Source organism: Mesocricetus auratus, unplaced genomic scaffold (genome assembly GCF_017639785.1).
Source record: "Mesocricetus auratus isolate SY011 unplaced genomic scaffold, BCM_Maur_2.0 Super-Scaffold_100009, whole genome shotgun sequence".
In the NCBI taxonomy this organism is placed as follows: domain Eukaryota; kingdom Metazoa; phylum Chordata; class Mammalia; order Rodentia; family Cricetidae; genus Mesocricetus; species Mesocricetus auratus.
The window spans coordinates 84,395,681-84,417,194 of NW_024429193.1; the positions used below are offsets into that span (position 1 = coordinate 84,395,681).

Consider the following 21,514-nt stretch of genomic DNA (forward strand, 5'->3'; position numbering starts at 1 on the left):
AAGCTTGGTTTACAGTTTTCTTCTCCATTCGCTTACTCAGAAAAACTCACCTTCCAACCATATTGTTAAAGTTTATTCTAACTTTGTAAAGTACCTGCAAAAGACAAGTTCCCAACATGCATCACTTTTCTCCCCTTTAAACTTCAGTTTGATAACCCCATTGGGTGTTATTTGTTAGTAACTACATTATACTCTTAAATTTATCTTTAAATAATTCCAGGTAGAAAATCTTTTAAAAGACACCTTTATAATGACTTTAATTGATTCTGGGGCCAATTGTGCTTTATTTTTAGGCTCCCACAGAGCCAGATTCTTAATCATTGTCTTTTTGTTCAACTTAGCTATTTGCATGACATTTTAGAGACTGGGTATGTACAGACTATGAAGGAAGTTGACATGTAGCCTCAGGGGACCTCACTTCTTCAGACAGCATCCAAAAGCACCAACTGCAGAACGGTGTTTACTAAGAAATATTTCTCAGAGATGGCAGGCTAGTGACTTGCTCCAGCAAAGTTATCAGATGGGACAATCTTCTGATGAAAATAAAATACCCCATGGAAGAATAGCTAATCTTTCACTCCCTATAAATTTAAGCAACAAATTAGCAGTAACCCTATAGAAATCAAATATTTATAGAATGTCTAACCAACCAAAAGTTAAATTAAAATTTTTAAATATACTCAAAATGGGAATTTTTAATACTAAAAGGAAAAGAGGTAATAGATATAACAAAGAGGAATTTGTAGCCTTAATTTTAAAGAGTCATTTTTCATGTATAAGAAAACAAAATGAAGCCTGTACGTGGTCAACATTATGTACACGTGCAAATTATTTTAAAGGACCTAGAAAATATTCACCATCATATTTAAAGAATGTTGACAAATTTCTGGTAAAAAATCATAACACAATGTTGACAGCAATACAGAAATTTCACTTGAAAGGAAGTAAAAATGTACATGCCATTTAGACCTGATCGTTATACTCCTGGACTGTATGCTAGTTTGCTAATTGTAGAAGATACTGAGGTTACTGACTCATCCCAACCCAACTCCTTTCTCCAGAGCTATCATGTGGCCAGTTGCAACCCCCACCACAGCTCTGATCAAAGAGGAAAAGATTCAGCTCACTGATGGCCTCTTCTGGTTTTCCTTCTCCCTACATCAAATGGGAGAGTGGAAGTTGTAACTATAGCAGCCATCTTCTAGATATAAAAGAAAAACCAAAAACTAAACTATACTATAACCTCGAATCAATGAAACACCAAGAGGATCCAGCCATATAACCCCGAAACTCGTTATGTTTAGAAAACAAATTCTGCTTATTTTAGCTGCTTTACTATCTACAAAAGAATTAATTCAATGTGATGGGAGAGCTGCATATGGTTATTTGTAGCAGGACTTATTTTTATAAGAATTTAAAAGCAAAGTGAACTAATACCTAATAATAAAGATATTTAAAAATAACTGGCATTATAGTGATGTCTTGCTTGTACAAATAAAGCTTATCTGATGATCAGAGGATGGAGCTTGCCACCAGCTAACCATAGAGGTCAGGAGGTCTATACAGACAGACAGGAAGTGAGATGACTGGGAGGAAACAGGAAGTGAGATGGCTAGGCAGAGAAAGGATATAAGCTGGAAGAAACAGGAACTCATCTTTTTCCTGATGGGAAGTTAATAAGCTAAAGGTGGCTTTGGCTTGCTCTTTCTTCTCTCTGATCTCTCAGCAGTTTCCTCTGACTATGAGTTTTTATTGTTTAGACCAATTAAGAACTCCATTTACAAGGTATAAAAATCGATGTTAAATTATCAATCTGAAGATCTTATATATGGTAGATTTCATTATATTCATGACCCATGCCATTTTGTTTTGAACCATTCCCTAATTCAGTCTGTGTCATGACAATTAGCTCTTCTTCAGCAAAGACGTGAATCTATTTCTCTGTTGTTGGACTCTAACTTGAGTAATAGGGCTTTTCCTAGACAAAGGAATGTCTTTGAGCATAACACAAGTAATCTTAAAATGACTTCTAAAATTTATTTCTCAAAAGCTTAGAAGTGTCTACGAGTATAACTAGGCTTGCCTGGTAGACCTATGGTATGTGGAACAGAGCTAACTGTTCTCAGTTTGACTGAAAGGAAGCCATTCTAGACTATCTATCAATTTGAAAGTGACCCCAAGATCAGAGGAGCTGCCTTGGTGGCCTCTAGTTACCACAAAGAGAAACTCAGATGAGAGCCTCTGAGCCCAGCCTGGTGCTGCTCATTCTGTAAATCTATGAAGTAAACAAATGTTCACGATTGTGTATCAGATTTGTAACTTCTGTTACACAGTATTTGTGTGGCAACAGGTAACTGATGTTAAAACATTAAGTGTGAATTCAGCTACTTACTAATTATCCTAGATTTACCAGGAATTATACTCAGTGAAAGGAGTCGGGATACAGACTTGTACCATCCAATGATATGATATGAAATTATAAATAATAAGCGTGTTTGGTGACATGATTGGAAGGATGTAGAGGCCAAAGGTTGCTTTTGTTTTCACCTTTGCTTAATAGAACCTCTGAAACAATTACTTTCTGTATTAATAACATGTGCAGGATGAAGTAACGAATAAACATGAAGGACAGGGGGAGAAGAACAGAAACAGTAGGGCAGAAATGGGTAAGAAGACACGAGGGTGGCCAGTCAGTCCCTTGAAGCATAAAGGATGTGATATGTTTTGTATGCTTATCCAAAAAAATAAAAAGGAAAGTAGGGTAGAAACTCAGAAAGAGAGGCAAGAGAAGGTGAGTGCTGAGTAGGCACTTAGCTGAAAAGGAGACAGGCAGAAGGAGGGGCAAGGTGTGTGCTCAGTGTAGAAAGACCAGAGGGGAATAACTACTGCCTGACCATCTCTGCCTTCTAAGCCCCAATGCATCAACATGGTCTGCTAAGAATCAAGAAAGTAAAGCGAAAACAGAAGACAGACAGGAGGGGGAGGGAGGGGGAAGGGAGGGAGGGAGGGAATCTGGAAGATAGAATTCTATGAGGAGGGTAAGTGTGGATAGCCAAAATGGGTTCTAAACTGTGGTGAAACTTGTTACCATCTGTCTCACATGAGAACTTATACTTGAGAAGAATTTTGAGAAGTGATTTGAAGTAACAGCACAGGGGAACCCATACAAAAATAATACCTTTATTTTTATCATGATGACTGGTATTTCTAAAAAGCTCTGTTCCCTCCTAATGCAGTTAGGGCTCAGCCTAGATTCAGCCAGACATGGGATAACAAAGTAAAATATAAACCAAAAAATGTCCAGATGAGAAAAATTTAAGTTATCTTAACACATTCAATTTACAATTATAACTCTAATTAGAACATCTTAACACTCCATTACTTGATGTGGATTCTTTTCCTAATTCTATTTTCACCACCGTAATAGTTTCAAACCCAAACTGCATTAAAAGAGACTATAGTTGTAAATTCTTTAGTATCACTTTGGGAATAAAATAACAAAAAGAATGGATCCAACTAGAAATATATGCATAAGAGGTAATGATGTTTTGATTCAAAATTACGGTTTAACTTCCCCAGACATGCTGCTGCCATATTGTCTGCTTAACATAAGGGTTGTTTGTTTGTTTGCTTGTTTGTTTGTTTGTAAGCATACTGGAAAAAACTTATGGAAATGATTTAAGGGCTATTTTAACTTCTGCAATTATGAAATCCAAAACTCATATAAGTTTTGCAGAATGTTGAAAGTGACTGACACCAGTGGTTTCTTTGACCTCAATAGAGAAAGCATGACTTGAATGAACAAGATATATTCATGTGTTGAGGAAGTTTCCAGGGTCCTCAAAGTTCCTCTCAAGGCCTGTGGAGAATCTCTTCTAGATGCTGAGTTTAAAGGTTTCAAGATGTCAACAAGTCCTCAGCCAGATAAACTCTAAAAGTTTTGTTTTCTTCAATGTTGTTTCAGCCTTACTTAAAATGACAGTTGTGTGTCATTGCATTGAAATTGAAAAACTAGGATGCAATCAATGCCTGACCCAATTGAAGAATTTACAGAGAAAATGATGAAAACTGGAACCAGTCATCTAGGTTAAAGCTATTTATGGAAGGGAGGGGACAGACCAAGAGACACACTGATAACTTTGGACAAAACCACAGTCTTGCCCCAGCTATCCATCCTATCTGCCCCGTTGCCCTCCATCTGGTAAACAGTGCTCAGGCGCCCCAGTGGACAATGGGAGAGCCTGGATGTATGATTTTCACTCTCTACATCAAAGAGTGGAGTAAAGTTCAATTGACTCCTATCTCAGAAGCCCAAATAGGCAGAAGCTAAGTGATAATGGGGAGATCTAGAACTGTCCTGTACTCCCAAAAGATGTCAGCGGGAGGACAGGAAAGTGAGATGAGTGGACACTTTGGGCCGGTGTGAAATTAGTACCACTTGGGATCAGTAGCCAAGAAAAAGAAAATCAGAAGACATAAGGTATAGTCCCCAAATCTGAAGGCAAGATGATATCCTAAGTACTCCCTGAAATTGATCCATAGTGCTCCTTCTTCCTCCCACTGATGAAAACAGGAAATAGAAACTGGTCAGGTAGAGCTGGGAGCCCCAGACAGCAGCTCTGCAAATGATCTTGCTAGAACCTAGGAATGCCAGATAAGATCTGATTCCTGTCTGTTATTTCTTATCTTTGTCTGGAAGTTATCTACACACAGGAATGGAACCAAAACTGAGAGGTGGCACCTGGACATCTCATAGATGATCCATCTCACAGCTGATCCCCCTCCAGGCCCACCATTCCAACACAAGCCCTTCAAAAGCTTCCAAACTTGTAATTTAATGGCACCAGTTTCCACAGACACACCCTGCTATGCTGGAGCTCAGCACACACTCCTTTCTCCTACCCCCGAATATGAATCTATAAAAGACTTTTTTAAAACTCACCCTCTGAGATCCACAAATGTGGTAGAACATTATTTTTAAATGTGTGACTCTTTTCCTGCTGCATTTGTTTAACTCAGTGAAACTGTGACTCTTTGCCTGACTAAAACACCTGATGGTCCTAATAAAGAGCTGAATGGCCAATAGTGAGGCAGGCGAAAGGATAGGCGGGGCTGGGAGGCAGAGAGAATAAATAGAAGGAGAAACTAGGCAGAGCAGCATCGAAAGAACAAGAGGAGAACATCAGGGGCCAGTCACTCAGCCACCCAGCCACCCAGCCACCCAGCCACCCAGCCACCCAGCCACCCAGACACACAGACACACAGACACACAGACACACAGACACACAGACACAGAGTAAGAAGGAAAGTAAGAAATACAGAAGAAAGATGCCCAGAGGGAAAAGGTAGATGGGTTAATTTAAAGATAAGAAAAGCTGGCTAGAAACAAGTCAAGCTAAGGTCAGTCATTCATAACTAAGAATAAGTAAACCGCCATGTGTGATGTATTTGGGAGCTGGGTGGTGGACCTCAAAAGAATAAAAAAGACAAAAGAGTAAATCAATCACACAATACACAAATGTCTTTGTTCAAGTGTCAGACAAGAACCAGAAAGCCACTGGCCAAAGGCAGCATTGCTTACTGTTCTCTAAAACCCTAGCCCCTCCCTACCCAAGCTAAACTCAAGAAGAGTAGAAAAATCTCCATCAAACTCAAAGACACCCTGAATTTCTAGTATGACCAGGGCCACTGCAAATGAGACATTCCCAGTATTGGGAATCACTGAAATAACTGCTGGGAATTTTGGGGAGACCCACATGAGTTGCCACTTTTACTGGGGAAACTGGAGGTCCTTCCTCTGGGTTCTCAGTCTCATCAATAAAAGAATTTAAGAGCAGACTCAGGAGGAAGCACAGGGGCAATTTTATAAAAATTTCAAAGAAAACCTCCAGGGCAGACAAGCTGTTAATCTCAGCAGCTGCCAGAGAAGAAAGATGAAGAGGAGGACAAGAGAAGGCTAGGCCTTCTGTGTTAGACACGGAGGTCGCCAAGCAACCACATGGGAGACAAGAGCAGCATAGCAACGGGGAGGAACTTCAGAGAAATAGTGAGGGTCCCAGAAGTGCCAAGAAAAGCGTGTTTAGGGAAGATTAAGTGTTTCCTGTAAAAAGCTAAAGGGCTGCACCCCATGAGCAACTGCATGGAGGGTGGGGATTCTGAGGAGGAAAACCTATTGTCTCATTAAAGGAATAACTATTCCTCCTATCTCTTTGGCAAGGGTTAAGGAGAATCACCCTTCCTAAGGCCTGGTCTCTAAGTCATGTGACCCGATCAACCCAAGTAGATTAAGTTTTTGTTTTTCAAGGTCTGAGGGTTCATTTGCTATTCATAATGACTTAGTTTTGACTGGACTCTGGCTTCGAGCTAGAAGCTCACAGTGAGGACAGCCTTCCGTCTTCTGGCAATCATTCCTGTTTGTTTCCCTTTGACGCCTTCAATCGTCTTGACCCAAAGCTTAGCCTACCCTGCAGCCTCCTCCTTAGTCTCCTTCATGCATTGTCTCTTCAGAGCCACACATCTGTTTTTGCATTGCGGGACACATGGAGGAACAGATGCTGGGTCTTGGGCACTTTGGTCCTTGGCTTCTTACCTTCTTTGTGCAAGGGCTTTCTGACAATATGCTGATAGACATTATCTTCATTAGAAAGAATAAAATGCTTTCTAGTTCTGCTAGCTGTTTTAGGGCCCAGCTGCTGAGGCACAGTGATGCCCTTCTCTCCATTTTTTACAATAACCCAGTTGAGAATACTCAGATTGGCATCCACAATGTATCTTCCAATAGACATGCCCTTCCTCTCTCCAGTTCTCCTTGTTCTATAACAAGAATTCCCTGTACTCAACAGCAGGTGCACTCTGCTGTGGGTCAAGATGCCTTGCTTCATGGGAAACCCTTGTTTGTCCTTCCCACCACTGATTTGGACCACATCATCCTGTAGTCATCACCCACAGCGGCTACTTCCATGGCCATTCCATTCTCATAGACGGTATGAAGTTTGTGCTCATCGTTTACTTCAGTGAGTTTCTGACAGCTGGTGGCAGAAGACATTGATATGGCTGCCCACCTAGGAGGCACCACAAAAAAAAGAACTCAACAAGATTAACTCTTGGGAGAGGAGAGAATGGAATCTCTACCCACAGTTGGATTTCTCCTCCTGCCCTCGGGAATAATTGTCCTCAAAAGACTTCAACAGAGTCTTGGCTTTACTGCTACCTTACCATACCCCCTCTGAAGGAGTAATCCTAAAATAATTTAGGAAACAGGCTGAAATTGGTGGACATAGGCAACCCATTTCATCGTGAAAATCTAGAGATCGAGGTCCAAAGCTGTTGTCCAGAAGGGTAGAGACTGGGGTCTCCTCCTCCTCGCGTGCAGCTTCCAGGCAGGTGCTCATTTAGAAGGAGACAGGAAACCGCAGATCCCTCCTGCCATTCCTGAAGACCTGAAGACTGAAGGACTCCAGCAGGCCAAGCATTTCCCACCCTCCCCACAGGCTTTGTCTTTATCCTTCTCTCTCCTTTGCTCAAAACCATTAGATTATGTTCCTAAAGCTACCCCCAAGGTTCATTGCCTTATTTGGCCACTGACTCTTTCCTGAGACAAAACACCAACATCCAAGAACCAAAATTCATTATTTGGCTAACAAGTCCAATTAGGACTTCACAACTCATCCTAACACAAACTCTGTCTCTTTCTCCTTAGAAACCTACTCCTGTAAAAACACTTGCTAGCTCTGCCTCTATCTGCTCCAGAAGCAGCCCCCCTCCCCATTCCCTCCCCCCTCTGTTTGCCCCTCTGGGGTAATAAATCTCTTTGTGCCAAGAATCCGGTGTCTGGGTGTGTCCTGTACCAACTCTGTGGGGCTGCCAGACTTATGCAGGAGTAGAAAGAAAAAGAGTTAATCTCCCTTCTGTCGCCCAGCCTATAAACAGGGCAGAATCAATGGCATATGGGCTTAAACACCTCCAGCATCCTTGGCCTCCAGCAAAGACATACCTGTTGTCAGGATATGGTACATGTCTGGCTTTTAGTCAGGAGATACTGCTTTGGGGGAGTCCCTACACTAAAACTGCCACCAACTTCTGTCTCGTGTTATCTTAATAGCAGCATCAATCATATAGCACTTCTGGAACTCAGAAAGGTTCAGAGGGTGAGGGGTACTAAAGGTCTGCTTTACCAGGTAACTTAAAAATTAAATAAGATAATTAGTGCAAGACACCTCGTACAGAGTGGTCGCTTGCTAAACGCTAGCTCCCTTCCTTTGATTTCCTTACTGCAAAGTTCATTAGGTGAGGAAATTGAGTTGTATAAATAACCATTTAATTGTCTATACTGCTGGCTTCTCTTTTAGATGTTTTGAAGCCTTCAACAAAATTACATTAAGGGAAAATTCTACCTAATTACAAATAATAACCAAAAATTGAGTTGGCCTCAATTAAAACAATTTCATCCAAGACTCTTCAACACATTAAAGTTAAAATATGTGGCAACAGTATAATTAAAAAGTCAAAAGTCTGATAATTGCCTTGTTTTGCAGTGAGTAAAGGTAAGCCTGTGAAATGTTTTAATTCTCTCCAAAGGTCGGTATTTACCTTTTACTTGGCCTCATCAATCTTTATTTGCTTTTTGCTGTCATAGGATGGTCCTTTTCAACAACTACTTCAATAACCAGGGTTTCGGGGTGATTAAGCTTTTGTCTTTGAAGCAGCGGTTTTAATGGCTGACTTTTCATGTTATGATTGGCATTGACAGCTCACCAAGTGAAGAGTTGGAACCCTTTGTTGCTAGAACAAACTCAGATGATATCATGTGTACACTGGCGAGACTGGGAATTAAAGACATTGACCATCTCAGAAGGAAATAGAAGCCAAGCGTTGCATAGTCTGCCCTTCAGCCTGTGTATGAACCCCACCTACTTAACAACTACCTACCTCTAACTAGAGACCACCAATAAAGCAGATCTCACCTTGGTCGTGAGCACCTAATTAGATATTCAGAAGAATAATTTGTTTATTTGTTTTTAAATCTGCAGTTTCCCTCCCTCCTCCCAGTCACCCCCCATGCACATACGTGCTCACGCGTGCATGTGCACACACACACACACACACACACACACCTACTACTTCTCCTTTCTCTTCAAAAAACAGCAGGCCTTCCATGGATGTCAACCAGCCATGGCATATCAAGCTGCAGTGAGACTAGGCCCCTCCTCTCCTATTAAGGTAGGAGGAAAGGCTCCCAAAAGCAGGTAACAGAGTCAGAGATAGCCCTGCTCCCACGGTTAGGAGTACCCCAAGAAGACCAAGTTACACAGCAGTTACTTGGTTGTCAGTTCAGTCTCTGTGACCCGCTATGAGCCCAGATTAGTTGATTCTGTGGGTTTCCTTTTGGTTTCCTTGGCTCCTTTGGTTCCTCCAATACTTCCTTCTCCAGGACAGAATATTTTTTGGTTTTTTTGGGGGGGTTGTTTTGTTTTGCTTTGTTTTGATTTTGTTTTCAAGACAGGATTTCTCTGTATAACTTTGGAGCCTGTCCTGGAACTAGCTCTTGTAGACCAGGTTGGTCTCGAACTCACAGAGATCCACCTGCCTCTGCCTTCCGGGTGCTGGGATTAAAGGCGTGTGCCACCTCCATGTGGTCTTTACAGTGTTTCCTTATATTGGAGTGAAAACAACTGGTTCGTTAGCAAAGTCCCTTCCAATCTCTGCTATCTCAGATGTGTATAGAGAGTCATTGATAATTTATCTGCTCAGAGGCAACACTTCAAAAGATGTGTTGTCTGGAGGGGGGGCATGCAAAGCAGTGAGAACATCACATCCATGCAGAGGTCAGAGGACAACTTCTGAGTTGGTTCTCTCCTCTTAAAGTGGTTACAGGGATCAAGACGAAATCCTTCGGCTTGTGCAGCAGTGACTTTTACTCAGAAAGCCACCTGTATCAACCATTTTAATGCCATTGTGATAAAACGCCACGACTAAGGCAACATACAGAAGAGATTTATTAGGGCTTCCCGTTGCAGAGGTGCAGAGCCCACCATGGAAGGGAAGCAGGGCAACAAGTGATCGGCGTGGCAGCCGGAACAGGAAGCGGAGAAACTCCATCTTGAACTGCAAGTGGGAAGAAAAGAGGACAAATTGCAAGTGGCTGGAGGATTTGAACTCTCCAAGCCCACCCCTAGTGATGCACTTCCTGTAGCAAGGACAGCAGATGCACTTCCTGTAGCAAGGACCGCACCTCCTAAAATGCCTCAGGCCCTGCCACCAGCTGCCAACCAGGTGTTCAAATGCCTGAGATCATGCAAGACATATCTCATGCAATCCTCCACACCACCTCACTGAGTAAAGAGGATTCTATTTCTCTTAGGAGATAAATCAAATTTCTTCTTCTTGTTTTATCTCTAATCACGCAAGAGGAATATTGGCAAGTAGCTCTCTTCAGAAATGTTTCTCACCGTCTGCGTGAGGAAGCAGCTAATCTGATGCACATAGTAGGATGGCCTTACAATTCTGACGAAGCAGGTGCAGACTCATGGGTCTCTCAGAGCTTGGGCCACAGTGGTATTCCTAATTGGAGAAGATCATGGTGGGCACGGAGTCTATTGGTGCTGCTCGGGGGCTCCATTTAAAGGAGTGCTCCCTGAAGCTGCAGAAAGTAAATAACATTCTCAAATAAACACCATTCCACACCAAGAACAACACCTAATGTCAGCACAAAGCTATGAAGTCTACCGCTGTCTAAACACTCAGTCAAGGCACTGCACTTAAGCTTTTCTACGTTTAAACCGTAATTCCATAACTAAGTTGAACTTACAAGTCTGTGCTTCAGACAGAACTATATTTACATTCCCAACACAAAGGCTGATTTATGCTTTTTCCCTCATGCAGGGAAAATGACTACTTCTGTCACTTGGAGTAGAAATCCTAGCCACACAGCACCTGAATTTGCAGGGTAAAATCGGGTGTAAGGAGCACACGCTGTTCAACCGAACAAAGCATGAAGTTGTGTCAGCAACATAGCAATTATACCGATCCATACGGCACAACACTCATCAACCCCCTGCCAATTGTGTTCCTATATTTAATGCACTATGGGTCATTCTGATCCTGCATGAGTGACTACTTGGATGCCTCTAAATTATTATCGTTTGAATTTGAATTTCTCCCACAACAATTTCTCTCCATCAGGCACTTCAGATTATTGCTATGTATCCACTTTGAATGCTAACTCCGCTCGTGTAGCATGAAAGAAAATCATAGAAATAACATTTCTTTTGAAATACAGCATTCCCTAATGGCCTCTGATCACACTGCTGAGAAGTATTTAGTTTATCTGTTAAAGCTATTTTATAAACATGAATGCTTTTATACTTCACAGTGTACTGCATTAGTTGGCAAACACATGCTACTTTCACATAATCACAGCTACTCAAGAGGCCAAGGCAAGAGAATCAAAAGTTCAAGACCTATTTAGGCTACAGAGTAAGTTCAAAACCACACTGTGGCTTAGTGAGACCTTGTAACCCCCAAAGGTATTCCAAGTGAAAAGAGAGCTGGGAATGTAGCTCGGTGGTAGAGTCCCAGTAAGCACAAAGCCATAGGTTCAATCTCCAGTACCTAAAAAAATCAACTCTAGATTACTTACACTAATAAAATACAAATTCTACATAGTTATAGTCCTACACTATTTCAGGACTGGTGATAAAAAAGGTCTATATAATATAGACCAGATAGATACTCTTTAATAATTTCAGTCATACCTGACTGACATCATGAATATGCAATACAGGAGGATGCTGGTCCTTCTCAGCTCCATCAAAGTTTATCTATACGACTCATTTACAGAATAGTATGTGACTGACAACTATTGAATCTGTGCTTTTAGAGGCCTTGTAAGTTTCTGTCATTCACTTGAGATATTCTATTTGATAGCCATTTCTTCTGCCTGAATCCAAGAATAAATTAAAAAAAAACATGTGGAACAGGCTAGAATCCACTCTACTTCCTACATCTCCATCCAAAACAAGTAAGAAAAGCACAGACAACCTGTGAACACATGCATGAAAAACACATGTCCTCTTGTCAACCATAAAACATTTAGGGATACCTTTCACATAGAAAAGGCTGATGAGTATTTACCTAAATGCTTCTGAAAGGCATTGAAGAAGATGTAATAATCTCATGTCAACTGGGATTCTGACTGTCAAAGTTATCTAACCAAAAGGTAGTTCAGTGGAAGCTGGAAAAGCCATTTTTGACTGGTTAATAAGACTTTTGTTGCTGTTCTTTATCTGACTCTTGGTAAAGCTGAGGTCGGGAAACTGTTGCCTGTATCTTTGAACACTTACCTAGGAATGGGAAAGCTGTATTTAAACGTCCAGAAATCTATCTTCACAGAGTGGCAAGTTGTACCCTGAATAAAGGCAGCCACCCCTAATATTTGTTTTTTCATTCTGAGGTTAATTCCTTCCCTTTTAAATCACCTCTGAGCTTCTGTCACCTTAAAATGCCAAGTTCCTACTTTCTATTACCGGCATCCTTGAGGAGCGAGGCCCCTGTCAATGTTCTCTTCCGCATGAATTCCCCAAGTGCTCATCAGCACCAACTACAGAATGGTGGAGACAGAGAAAGGAAGGAGGGAAAGGTGGGAGAGAGGAATGGAGAGAAGGAGAGCAGGGAGACTAGGTAATCTAGACAGTGGTAGAGGGCTTTGGCTACAGCTTTTTCAGAAAGATCTACTTTACTGGATCCTCAGCAGATGTACTCAAGATGCTTCAGTCACTTTCCACTCTAGCCTCTAAATTTGCCAACCTCTTTCCAAAGTCTAAAATACTATCTGTAGGGCCCTCTTCCGGAAATGGCTTTCCTCACATTCTCTAATGGCAAGTACTTGGTGGTTCTTTCTGAGACAGAGCTTAGCGCCAACTCCTTTCTTTCCCACAAAGCTGCCAGCTCCATGCAGGTAAAAACACCTTTTTTCTTGTTCAAGGTTGTACCAAAAGCATCTAGCATGATGTCTGGTATAAGGCAGTTCCTCAATGAACACTCAATAAGTGGGTAAATAAATGAATGTAAATGCTTCCCCAATTTAAACAAGTTGCTCTCAGTCCTTTTGTTCTGTTCTAACTAATAAATGACTCGACTCACTTTAAAGGTTACATGATGATTATCTGCCTTAGAACATGGTCAATGGAAAGTGAACAACAAACGTTGCAGATATAATGAGTTTTTATGCCAGGAAAAAATCAGAATTGAGGAATCTATGAACTGACTGTTCAGTGAACTCAGACAGTCCACTCTGCTTCGGTTGCGCATCTCAGAACTGTGTTTCTGTTTTGAGTACCAGCTTAGAGAAATACCTGGGACAGTTTCTGATCAGGATGGCGATACCTTCCTCTCACCTCTTCACTCTTTCTCACCGCACAAATTAACCACATTGTCTTCTTGTGGTGCCTGTTCTTGACAGTATCTTCAAGGACGCCCTAAGTCATTCAGGCTGTAGGTGTAAGACTGTGCTTCCCAGTTTCAGATTACTCACTAACTTCTGAAGCATGCATGGTCTCCCACATAATTATTATTGCAGTGTCTGTGCCATTTTCTAAGGTGAAAATCTCCCCAGAACATTGTAGGCTAGGACTCTCAGGCTGGCAGTGAGCCCCCGCTGTCAGTCGGTTGAAATGTTCTGAAATACAATGTCTACATGTAGCCTTACACTCCTCAATCCTTACTTTTTGTAAATGAGGCAGTCACTTACTGATGAGCACATTTCTTTCCTATTCCATCATCTATCAAAGTTTTGCCCAAAATTCAAGGAGAAAAATAAGAAACAATAATATAGTTGAGTTTCACAAATGTAAAAAAGTCATTTTATTAGACATTCTTTTGTCGTTTGTTTTGGTATAGGCTTATGTACATGTTAACTAGATTGGGGACCATATATGTGTGTATAGGTGTGAGTACATGTGTATGGATGTGCTTGGATGTGTGTATAGGTGTGAGTACATGTGTATGGATGTGCTTGGATGTGTACCTATACTCTCATGTTGAGGCCAGAAGAAAACACTGGGTGTCACTCTCTGTTACACTGTGCCTAATTCCATGGAAACAGTCTCTAATGTACCTGGGGCTAGACAAACTATCAGAAAGCCCTAGAAATTCTCCAGTCTCCACACTCAAACTCCCACAGCTTTGCTGTTATAGACACGGATGATCATGCCTAGGCTTTTAATCTGGATTCTGTAGATTTGAACTCTGTATATTTGAACTCAGATCCTTGCACAGCAGGTGCACTTATCTCTGAGCTATCTCCCTAGACTATCCATTGGCCATTCTTGCCCAGTAATTTCCCAATAAAACTATTCTCAGTCACTTTTCTAATTCCTAAAATTCCACCACCACATCCCTGTTTCTCGTTTCAAAAAAACAGACAGTGAAGAGACAGCCTTAACAAAGACATCTCAGTTGGGTATCACTTACTTCTGTGAACACAAATTCTACTCCAACAAAGCCAAGAAGCCAACAGGAGAGCTGAAGTCTGAGAGTCTGGGACATCTAAGAGAATGGAGTGAAAGAGAAAGCTCAGAAACCAAATGAGCTATCTGGAGAGAAAAATAGGAAGAAAGTGGATCAAAGCTTCAGAATCTTATGTGCAGACAGTCTAAAGAAGTCTTATAAGCTAATAAAAAAGCAACAGATGGCCAGGCATGAGGCTCATGCCTTTAATTCAGCACCTGGGAGACAGTGGCAGGTGGATCTCTATGAGTTCCAGGCCAGCCAATGTCAAAAAAAAAAGAAGAAGCAATATATTATACAATAACACAGACAAAGTTGAGCAAAACAAGCAAACAGAAAAGCACCAACGGCCATTTCACAGACGAGGATATGCGAAAGGGGAATTACCAAACCAGTCAGACATTCACATTTGATGGAAAAACAATGAGAACAGAAGGACTGGTTTCCCAGGCAGAATGTGCAAGGGTGCAGCTTCCTGATCCCATTTGTGTAAAGCTTGGGTCCATGTGAAATTATCTGTTATGATAAGGTAGAGCAGTGGGAAGAGTGATTTGAGTTGAAGATGACACAAGGAAGCTTTCTGAGTAGTAACATGTTCCATGTCATGGTAAGCGTACAAGCATGAGGTCCTGTCTTAGACCCCCAGCACCCACACAGAAAACCAGGAGTGTGCTTTTGCTTCTAGCACTGGAGAGACACAGACTGGCAGATCATCTCTTAGAGCTCAAGGGTCAGCCGGCTTAACCTCCGTGCTGAGCTACAGGCTGATGAGAGACCCTGTCTCAGAAAATCAAAGCAGGCAGTGCATGCAGAACAGAAGCTGGGTTAGACCTCTGGCCTCCACCTGCACACACACACCCAACATCCACACACAGAGTACACACACGTACACAAAAGATAAATTTAAAAAGCTATATATGCAGCATTTGGATACTTTTCCTACCAGTGCACCATACCCCAATAAAGTCTTCAAATGGTAATCTTTGATAAGAGTGTTAGTCATATAGCTGTGGGGCCACATGTTGAGCACAGGGGTTTGAATTCATTTCTCTCAATAAGATCTGTGAGATGAGTATCAGCATCTTTCTGGGCTCAGTTGAGAGCAACAGTAATAGTTCCTCTCTTCGCCCTTGGTTCACTCAGAGAGGGCCCAGCTTCTGATTTCCCTCCAGAGTTCCCTAGTCTCCTCTCTCCTTATCAATCCATGGTCTCAGAAACAAGATTTAGGGTCCCACAAGGCAATACCCAATTGTGAAAATGTTGTTCTTAGATTTTTTGTTTAATATTTTTCTGTTACTGAGACTCAACCTTTTGAAATAAATTGCCCACCTAGTACTCTTTGGGGTAGTTAATAAGAACATCAGTCAACCAACTTTCTGGATTAAGTGTTTTCTCAGTTTGTCCAATAACAGCCATGGTGCATAGGCCTTTGGGAACCGCAGACACATACACATACACACACACACACACACACACACACACACACAGTAGAACAACCACTGCTTTCACTTAGCTGATTCTTCCATTCGACTGTGACTTCCTTGAAGACAAGAAATTATCTCATTCATCTTTGTGTACCTGGTACATAGTAGGTGCTCATTAATTTCTCCTGAATTAAAACAAATGGGTAAGACCTTCACAAAACCTTTTGTCAGAAGCGATTTTCACTTGCATTTGACATCCAAGGAGAGTGGGCGTGCTGCTTTGGCGACAGCGGTGGCACTGAATAATCTGGATGTTCTAAATTTCTTGGTGCTCATTTATCCTTCTGGGAGAAGAAAAGAAGCGGGGGGGGGGGGGGAGGAATCGCGTTTGCAGGGAGGCAGACACAGCTCACACTCGTCACGCAGAGAGACGGATCAGACGAGGCAGCAACGGGACCGAGGCCTCCTGCTCTGCTCCTGTCTTCCGACTGCTGATGTTGCCATAATCACTGAGCCGGTGCAATTTCCTACGGCTAACCCTCGCTGTGGTCCCCTGAGAGGCCCCATTTGTCACTGCCATTACCTTTGAGATCAGCAAAGCATCCGTCTTGAGGTGGGCCCGCATTCAGCATTTTGTTCGGGCATGTAGCACATAGCCAGCGGGGCCATCAAAGACAAGGGCCCTGGGGGTTAAATATGAAGGTGAAGTCATGCAGTTTGACATAGTAACTCCATTTTGAAGGCTTTGAAGGGTGAGTCACAGTCTCATTTCAGAAGAGTGACATTTTCTGTGTCCTCTACAAGCCACACTGTACTAGATTTTGAGGTTCCGTAGGGAAGCCATGATTAAACTCACTGCTCCGGTTCCCCGAACACCACCATCTCTGCCCTACACTGAGCCCAAGCCTGTCCTGGATTTACCTCCCCATCTTCACAGAAACCCAGCATCTGAAAATATGTGTACCAGGTAGTAAAATGGCATCTCATCCACACACAGCATACAACGTCTTGTCACATGTGAGTCAATGCAGCTGGCTTTTGCATTTATCAAACAAATACCTGCTTAGCACTTACTGTGCATCAAACACAGTCCTAAGAGTTTTGCAAACATAAACTCACGTATAGCACTAAAATTATTTGACAGATGAAGATCACAAGGCACAGACAGACAAGCAGGCAGGCAGGCAGACAGACAGACAGGTCTTGTTTTCACTAGGTAAGCTCTAAGTAAGTGAAACTTTAAGCCAGGCTTCAGGTTCCTGACTGTGCTCTTAAGGACCACAGTCACACAGCAGCAGTTCCTCAGGAAGAGGCACCAAGGCCAAAACTTCCAGCAGGGCTCTTGTCTTAGTTTTCTCATACGTTTATTCTTTGGACACCATCCCAGAGCAAATGAAAAGCAAGGAACCGCAGGGTAAGCAGGCAGTCCGCAAACCTGCTCCGTCTGCCCCTTTCTCTCGCTTTCAGATCTCATTGTCACCTGCTGGGTCTCCAGAAGCAAACGATAAGCAAGATGTCCAGTAAAAACAAATCCCCGTGATAGAACGGGAGCAAAGTTAAGCTGAGGCAGAGAATGGCTCTGAGCTACACTAAGGCCCCCGCAAAGCTGTGGTCACCGGAGAAGAGGTGTCGCCTGTCTGAGTGACCCCTGAAGATCAGGACAGCCAGACCTTTCTACTTAGCTAGATCTAGATGTCTCCGGGAAGGACATAGCCTCAAGAGAGGCAGTACTGCAACCGCAGCAAGCGGGGAAAGGACTAAAAAGTCAAGGTGACAGTCCCCTTGGAGGGGCGTGTACTGTGCCGTCCCCTCAAAGGGATAAGGGGCACATTACATATCCACAAACTCTGGGTGAAACCTCAAGTCACAGGAGCCTGAGAGGCCTATGAGTCTGGCACCTTGGTGCCCTTTAGACCTCACCCCGCGTCCCATGTCCTTGACCGCATGGCCACCATCGACGGACTGGGCTCTTTGCTAGGCGGGCTCCCAACAGGAATGCTGTCTCTATGTCCACCCTGTTTTCCCAAGATGGCTCTCGTTCTCTTGCCTTCTCCCAGCTTGGCTCAAATATTACCTTCTGGGGGAGGCCTTTTATAACCCCCCTCTTCCCGCCCCTCACTCTCAATGCCTCTCCCCACTTCATTGTCCCCCAAAGTGTCATTTTCTGAGGATGCCATGTAACCAAAAGCCTGAAGCACTTCCCTTTCTTTTCTTCTTGAGCTCTACGAAAGTAGAGGGGTTTCCCTTCCTCTCTGCTGCTTTGCGACCCATCCTCAGTACCAAGCACCAGCATGCTAGCCTCAAATGAATTAATAATTATTCAGAGAGCAAAGCACTGGGAGCCCAGTGTCCTCAGCGTCTCCCTCAAGCTCAAGAGAAGTGAGATGCTATCGATTTCTCTAAAGGAAAGACCATGAAAATGCTAACGTCTCATGTGATCTCTTTGAGACTCAATGTGGTTCTTATGTTTCAAACATAATAAATGTGTTTTTATCCTGGTTAGTAAAACAATCAAGTACTCTTTTTAATTGATCCACCAAAACAACTTACAGGCCAGTGGTTCTCAACCTGTGGGTAGCAACCACTTTGGTGGAGTTGAACAGCCCCTTCACAGGGGTTGAATACCAGATATCTCCTATATCAGATTACATTACAATTCATAACAGTAGCAAAATTACAATTATGAGAGAACCCTAGGGTTGGGACTGCTGGAATCATCTTCAGTATTACATGACTTCTACTTCCTGTCCCCTGCTGAGGTATCATGCCTCCTCCCCACCCCCTTCCCCAGCAGTGTTACCCTTGAGAACAGGTACAGCTAACCCCTTTCCATGCGAGATCTTAAACAGCCAGGCTTTTAAATACTTACGTGCCACTCTTCTGCCTAAAAGTGTGTGTGATTTCTGGGTTCAGGGAGCAGGGTCCATGGCCCCCACGTCCCAGGTGGGTCTGTTGGCAGATGGCTTTACTACCTATGCCTCAGTCCACTGAAGAGATAGCTATCCCTCAGGATAACCCCAGCACGTGTAAATCCCTGTACAAGGCACAGCGTGAACACCCAAGAACCCTCAGTCAGTGTTACTCCATCACTTCCCACTTTCGTTGGCCTTCTCTCCTACTTAAACTGTGCACAGGGCGTTGCTTTCAGTTTCACCTCCCCAAAATGCCTTTCGAGCTTCTCAACACTCTTACTCTAACCTGCTTACCCCCTTTTAAAAGCTGTCTGTTGGGTTTACACTGCAGTGTATATTATATGCCAGCGCTCAGGATGACCTGTTTAGTGCTGGAGTGTAAGGTAAGAATGTGGAGAGCCTTCTCCCCGAACAACAGTTTCCTTTCTATGGTTGTAAAATTCTGACTGCAACTGTGGAGATCTGCCCCAAGTCCTACATTTCAACAGAATGGAGAAATGTGTGGCTTTTGAAACGCAACAAAATATAAAAACAGGTCCTTAATAGTAAGGTCGTCGTCATCATTTTATCTGCTTTACAAAATGAATATTTAGGGGTTGAGGAGGGTGGAGGGGCTTTTTCTTCCTAAAATAAAGATGGACACCAAGTAAAGATAATCTGTGAGTGCCACCTTGTGGACATATCTACTGCCCTGCAAGTTTGGACTTCAACCTTTACTCGATGGTCATATTTTAATATGTTGATACTAAAGATAAAACAGAAAACAGGCAAAAAAAGAAAAAGCCCAAGAAACAAACAAACAAAACCCATAAAAATAAAGAATTGAAAAGCATAATAGATAAGCAAAAGACAAGTAAGGTAGAAAATGCCCAAAGTATTACAAGACAAAAACAAAAAATGTGCAAAAATACGGTTGTGTTCGTTTTGTGTCGGCCTATCTATTGCTGGGCATGGGGCCTGCCCGTAAGTGTGGTGTGTGTACTCACAGAGACTTCACAGGAGAAAACTAGCTTTCCCTTTCCAAGCCCTTGCACTTGGAGCTATCCTGTGGTTAGGGATGGGAGCACATGTCCGCTTCCCCCTCCCAGGGCTGGGAGCCTTTTTGACTTGGACCTGGGCAATCCCTTATGAGTCCTGCTGCAGTCTCTGTGACTTTATATGTGCATCAGTCCTCTTGTGTCTGGATGATGCCATCTTCTTGGTGTTATCCAAGCCTACTGGCTCTGGAAATCCTTCTTTCTCCTCTTCCACAGAGTGCCCTGATGGGAAGAATTTGATGAAGACATCCCATTTAGGACTGAGTGTTCCAAAGTCTCCCACTCTACGCACACTGTCCAGTTATGGGCCTCTGTGTTTGTTCCCATCTACCGTAGGAGGAAGCTTCTCTGGTGATGGCTGGGAGACACTGATCTATGGATACATTATGAGGCACTTTATTGCTACATTCCTCTGGCAAAATAATAGTATTTGGCTTTTCCCCTAAGTCCATGAACTATCCCGTCTCAGGTTCTTGGCCACCAAGCAGTGTCCAACATGGGTTTCATCTCATAGAGAGGGCCTTAGATCCCAACAGGTAGTGGTTGTTTACTACCACAACTTTGGTGTGACTATAGCACTGAAAGACCCTGGCCCAGTTTAAACAGGCAGCTGAGGCTTATGGAGAATTCTGTTCCCCCACAGCTGCATAGTCATTGCCTATCAGAAGGGAGCTCAGTCCCAAGGACACAGGCTGCCGGGTATCTGCAGGTGGCCGGACGGCCAGCTCAGCAGGATTGAGCAAACACAGAGACTAATTGTTCCTCAGATAGGGCCAAAGCCAAGACTTGAGTTCCAAGAAAAACCTCAATTGCCCAATCAGGGTCCTGTTACTAGGCTTCTCGCTTCTGTACTGCGCTTTTTGCTATAAAAAAAAAAACCCTGAGTCCCCAGCTCGGCGCGCTCAGTTCCCTGAGACTGAGACGCCCGGGTACCCGTATGTCACCAATAAAGCCTCTTGCTGTTGCATCCAAGTTCGTGGTCTCGCTGTTCCTTGGGTACGGGTCTCACTTCCGTGAAAGTATCCCTATTGGGGTCTTTCAGCACCAGTGGGCATATCATGCTGTCCGGTCATGGTATAGACTGAAGAGTTTGTATCTGGGATGGTGTTTACCTTTCTCCTCTGGTAGCACAAAGAGTACTTTCTAGTACCGTGATCGCTGGGTAAAGGCTTTAGTGAGGCACTAGCATGCCTTTTCTGAGTTCCGTGATATATGGAGATGCTGTCTTCAGCAGGAGGACTTTGCCATCAGTTTGTGGAGAACAACCAATAGCCTTGACAATACCCTGATTGGTTTGGGTTCCTATGGACCCCCTTTGGCTCCTGGCACTGGAGGTTCTACTTGTTGGTAAAAGATGTCTACTCGGAGCTATTTGGTAACTCCATTTAGGTTTCGTGTGTGTGTGTGTGTGTGTGTGTGTGTGTGTGTGTGTGTGTGTGTGTGTGTAGAAGCTTCTACTGTATAGGTTTTCATATGACCCCATCAAATGACTTCTAGTGTTAGCTTCCCATCCCCAAATTCCCTCCCCTACCCTCTTCCCTGCCCCTCTCCATCTAACCCTCACTTCCTCTACCACGCCCACCACTATATATTCATTCCCCTTCTGTTGGGAGATATGGTTGCATGGATTATAGCA

General features: G+C 43.1%; 1 protein-coding gene across 1 annotated transcript; it reads right to left on the minus strand.

Annotated features, from left to right (window-relative positions):
* Nucleotides 1–1,905: 1,905 nt before the first annotated feature.
* On the minus strand, nt 1,906–16,554 carry LOC101833684 (40S ribosomal protein S6-like). The gene is given in 6 exon segments (XM_040751483.1): nt 1,906–1,972; nt 6,550–6,928; nt 6,931–7,061; nt 9,986–10,104; nt 14,470–14,544; nt 16,387–16,554. Coding segments are annotated over 6 exon segments (939 nt in total).
* Nucleotides 16,555–21,514: the final 4,960 nt, after the last annotated feature.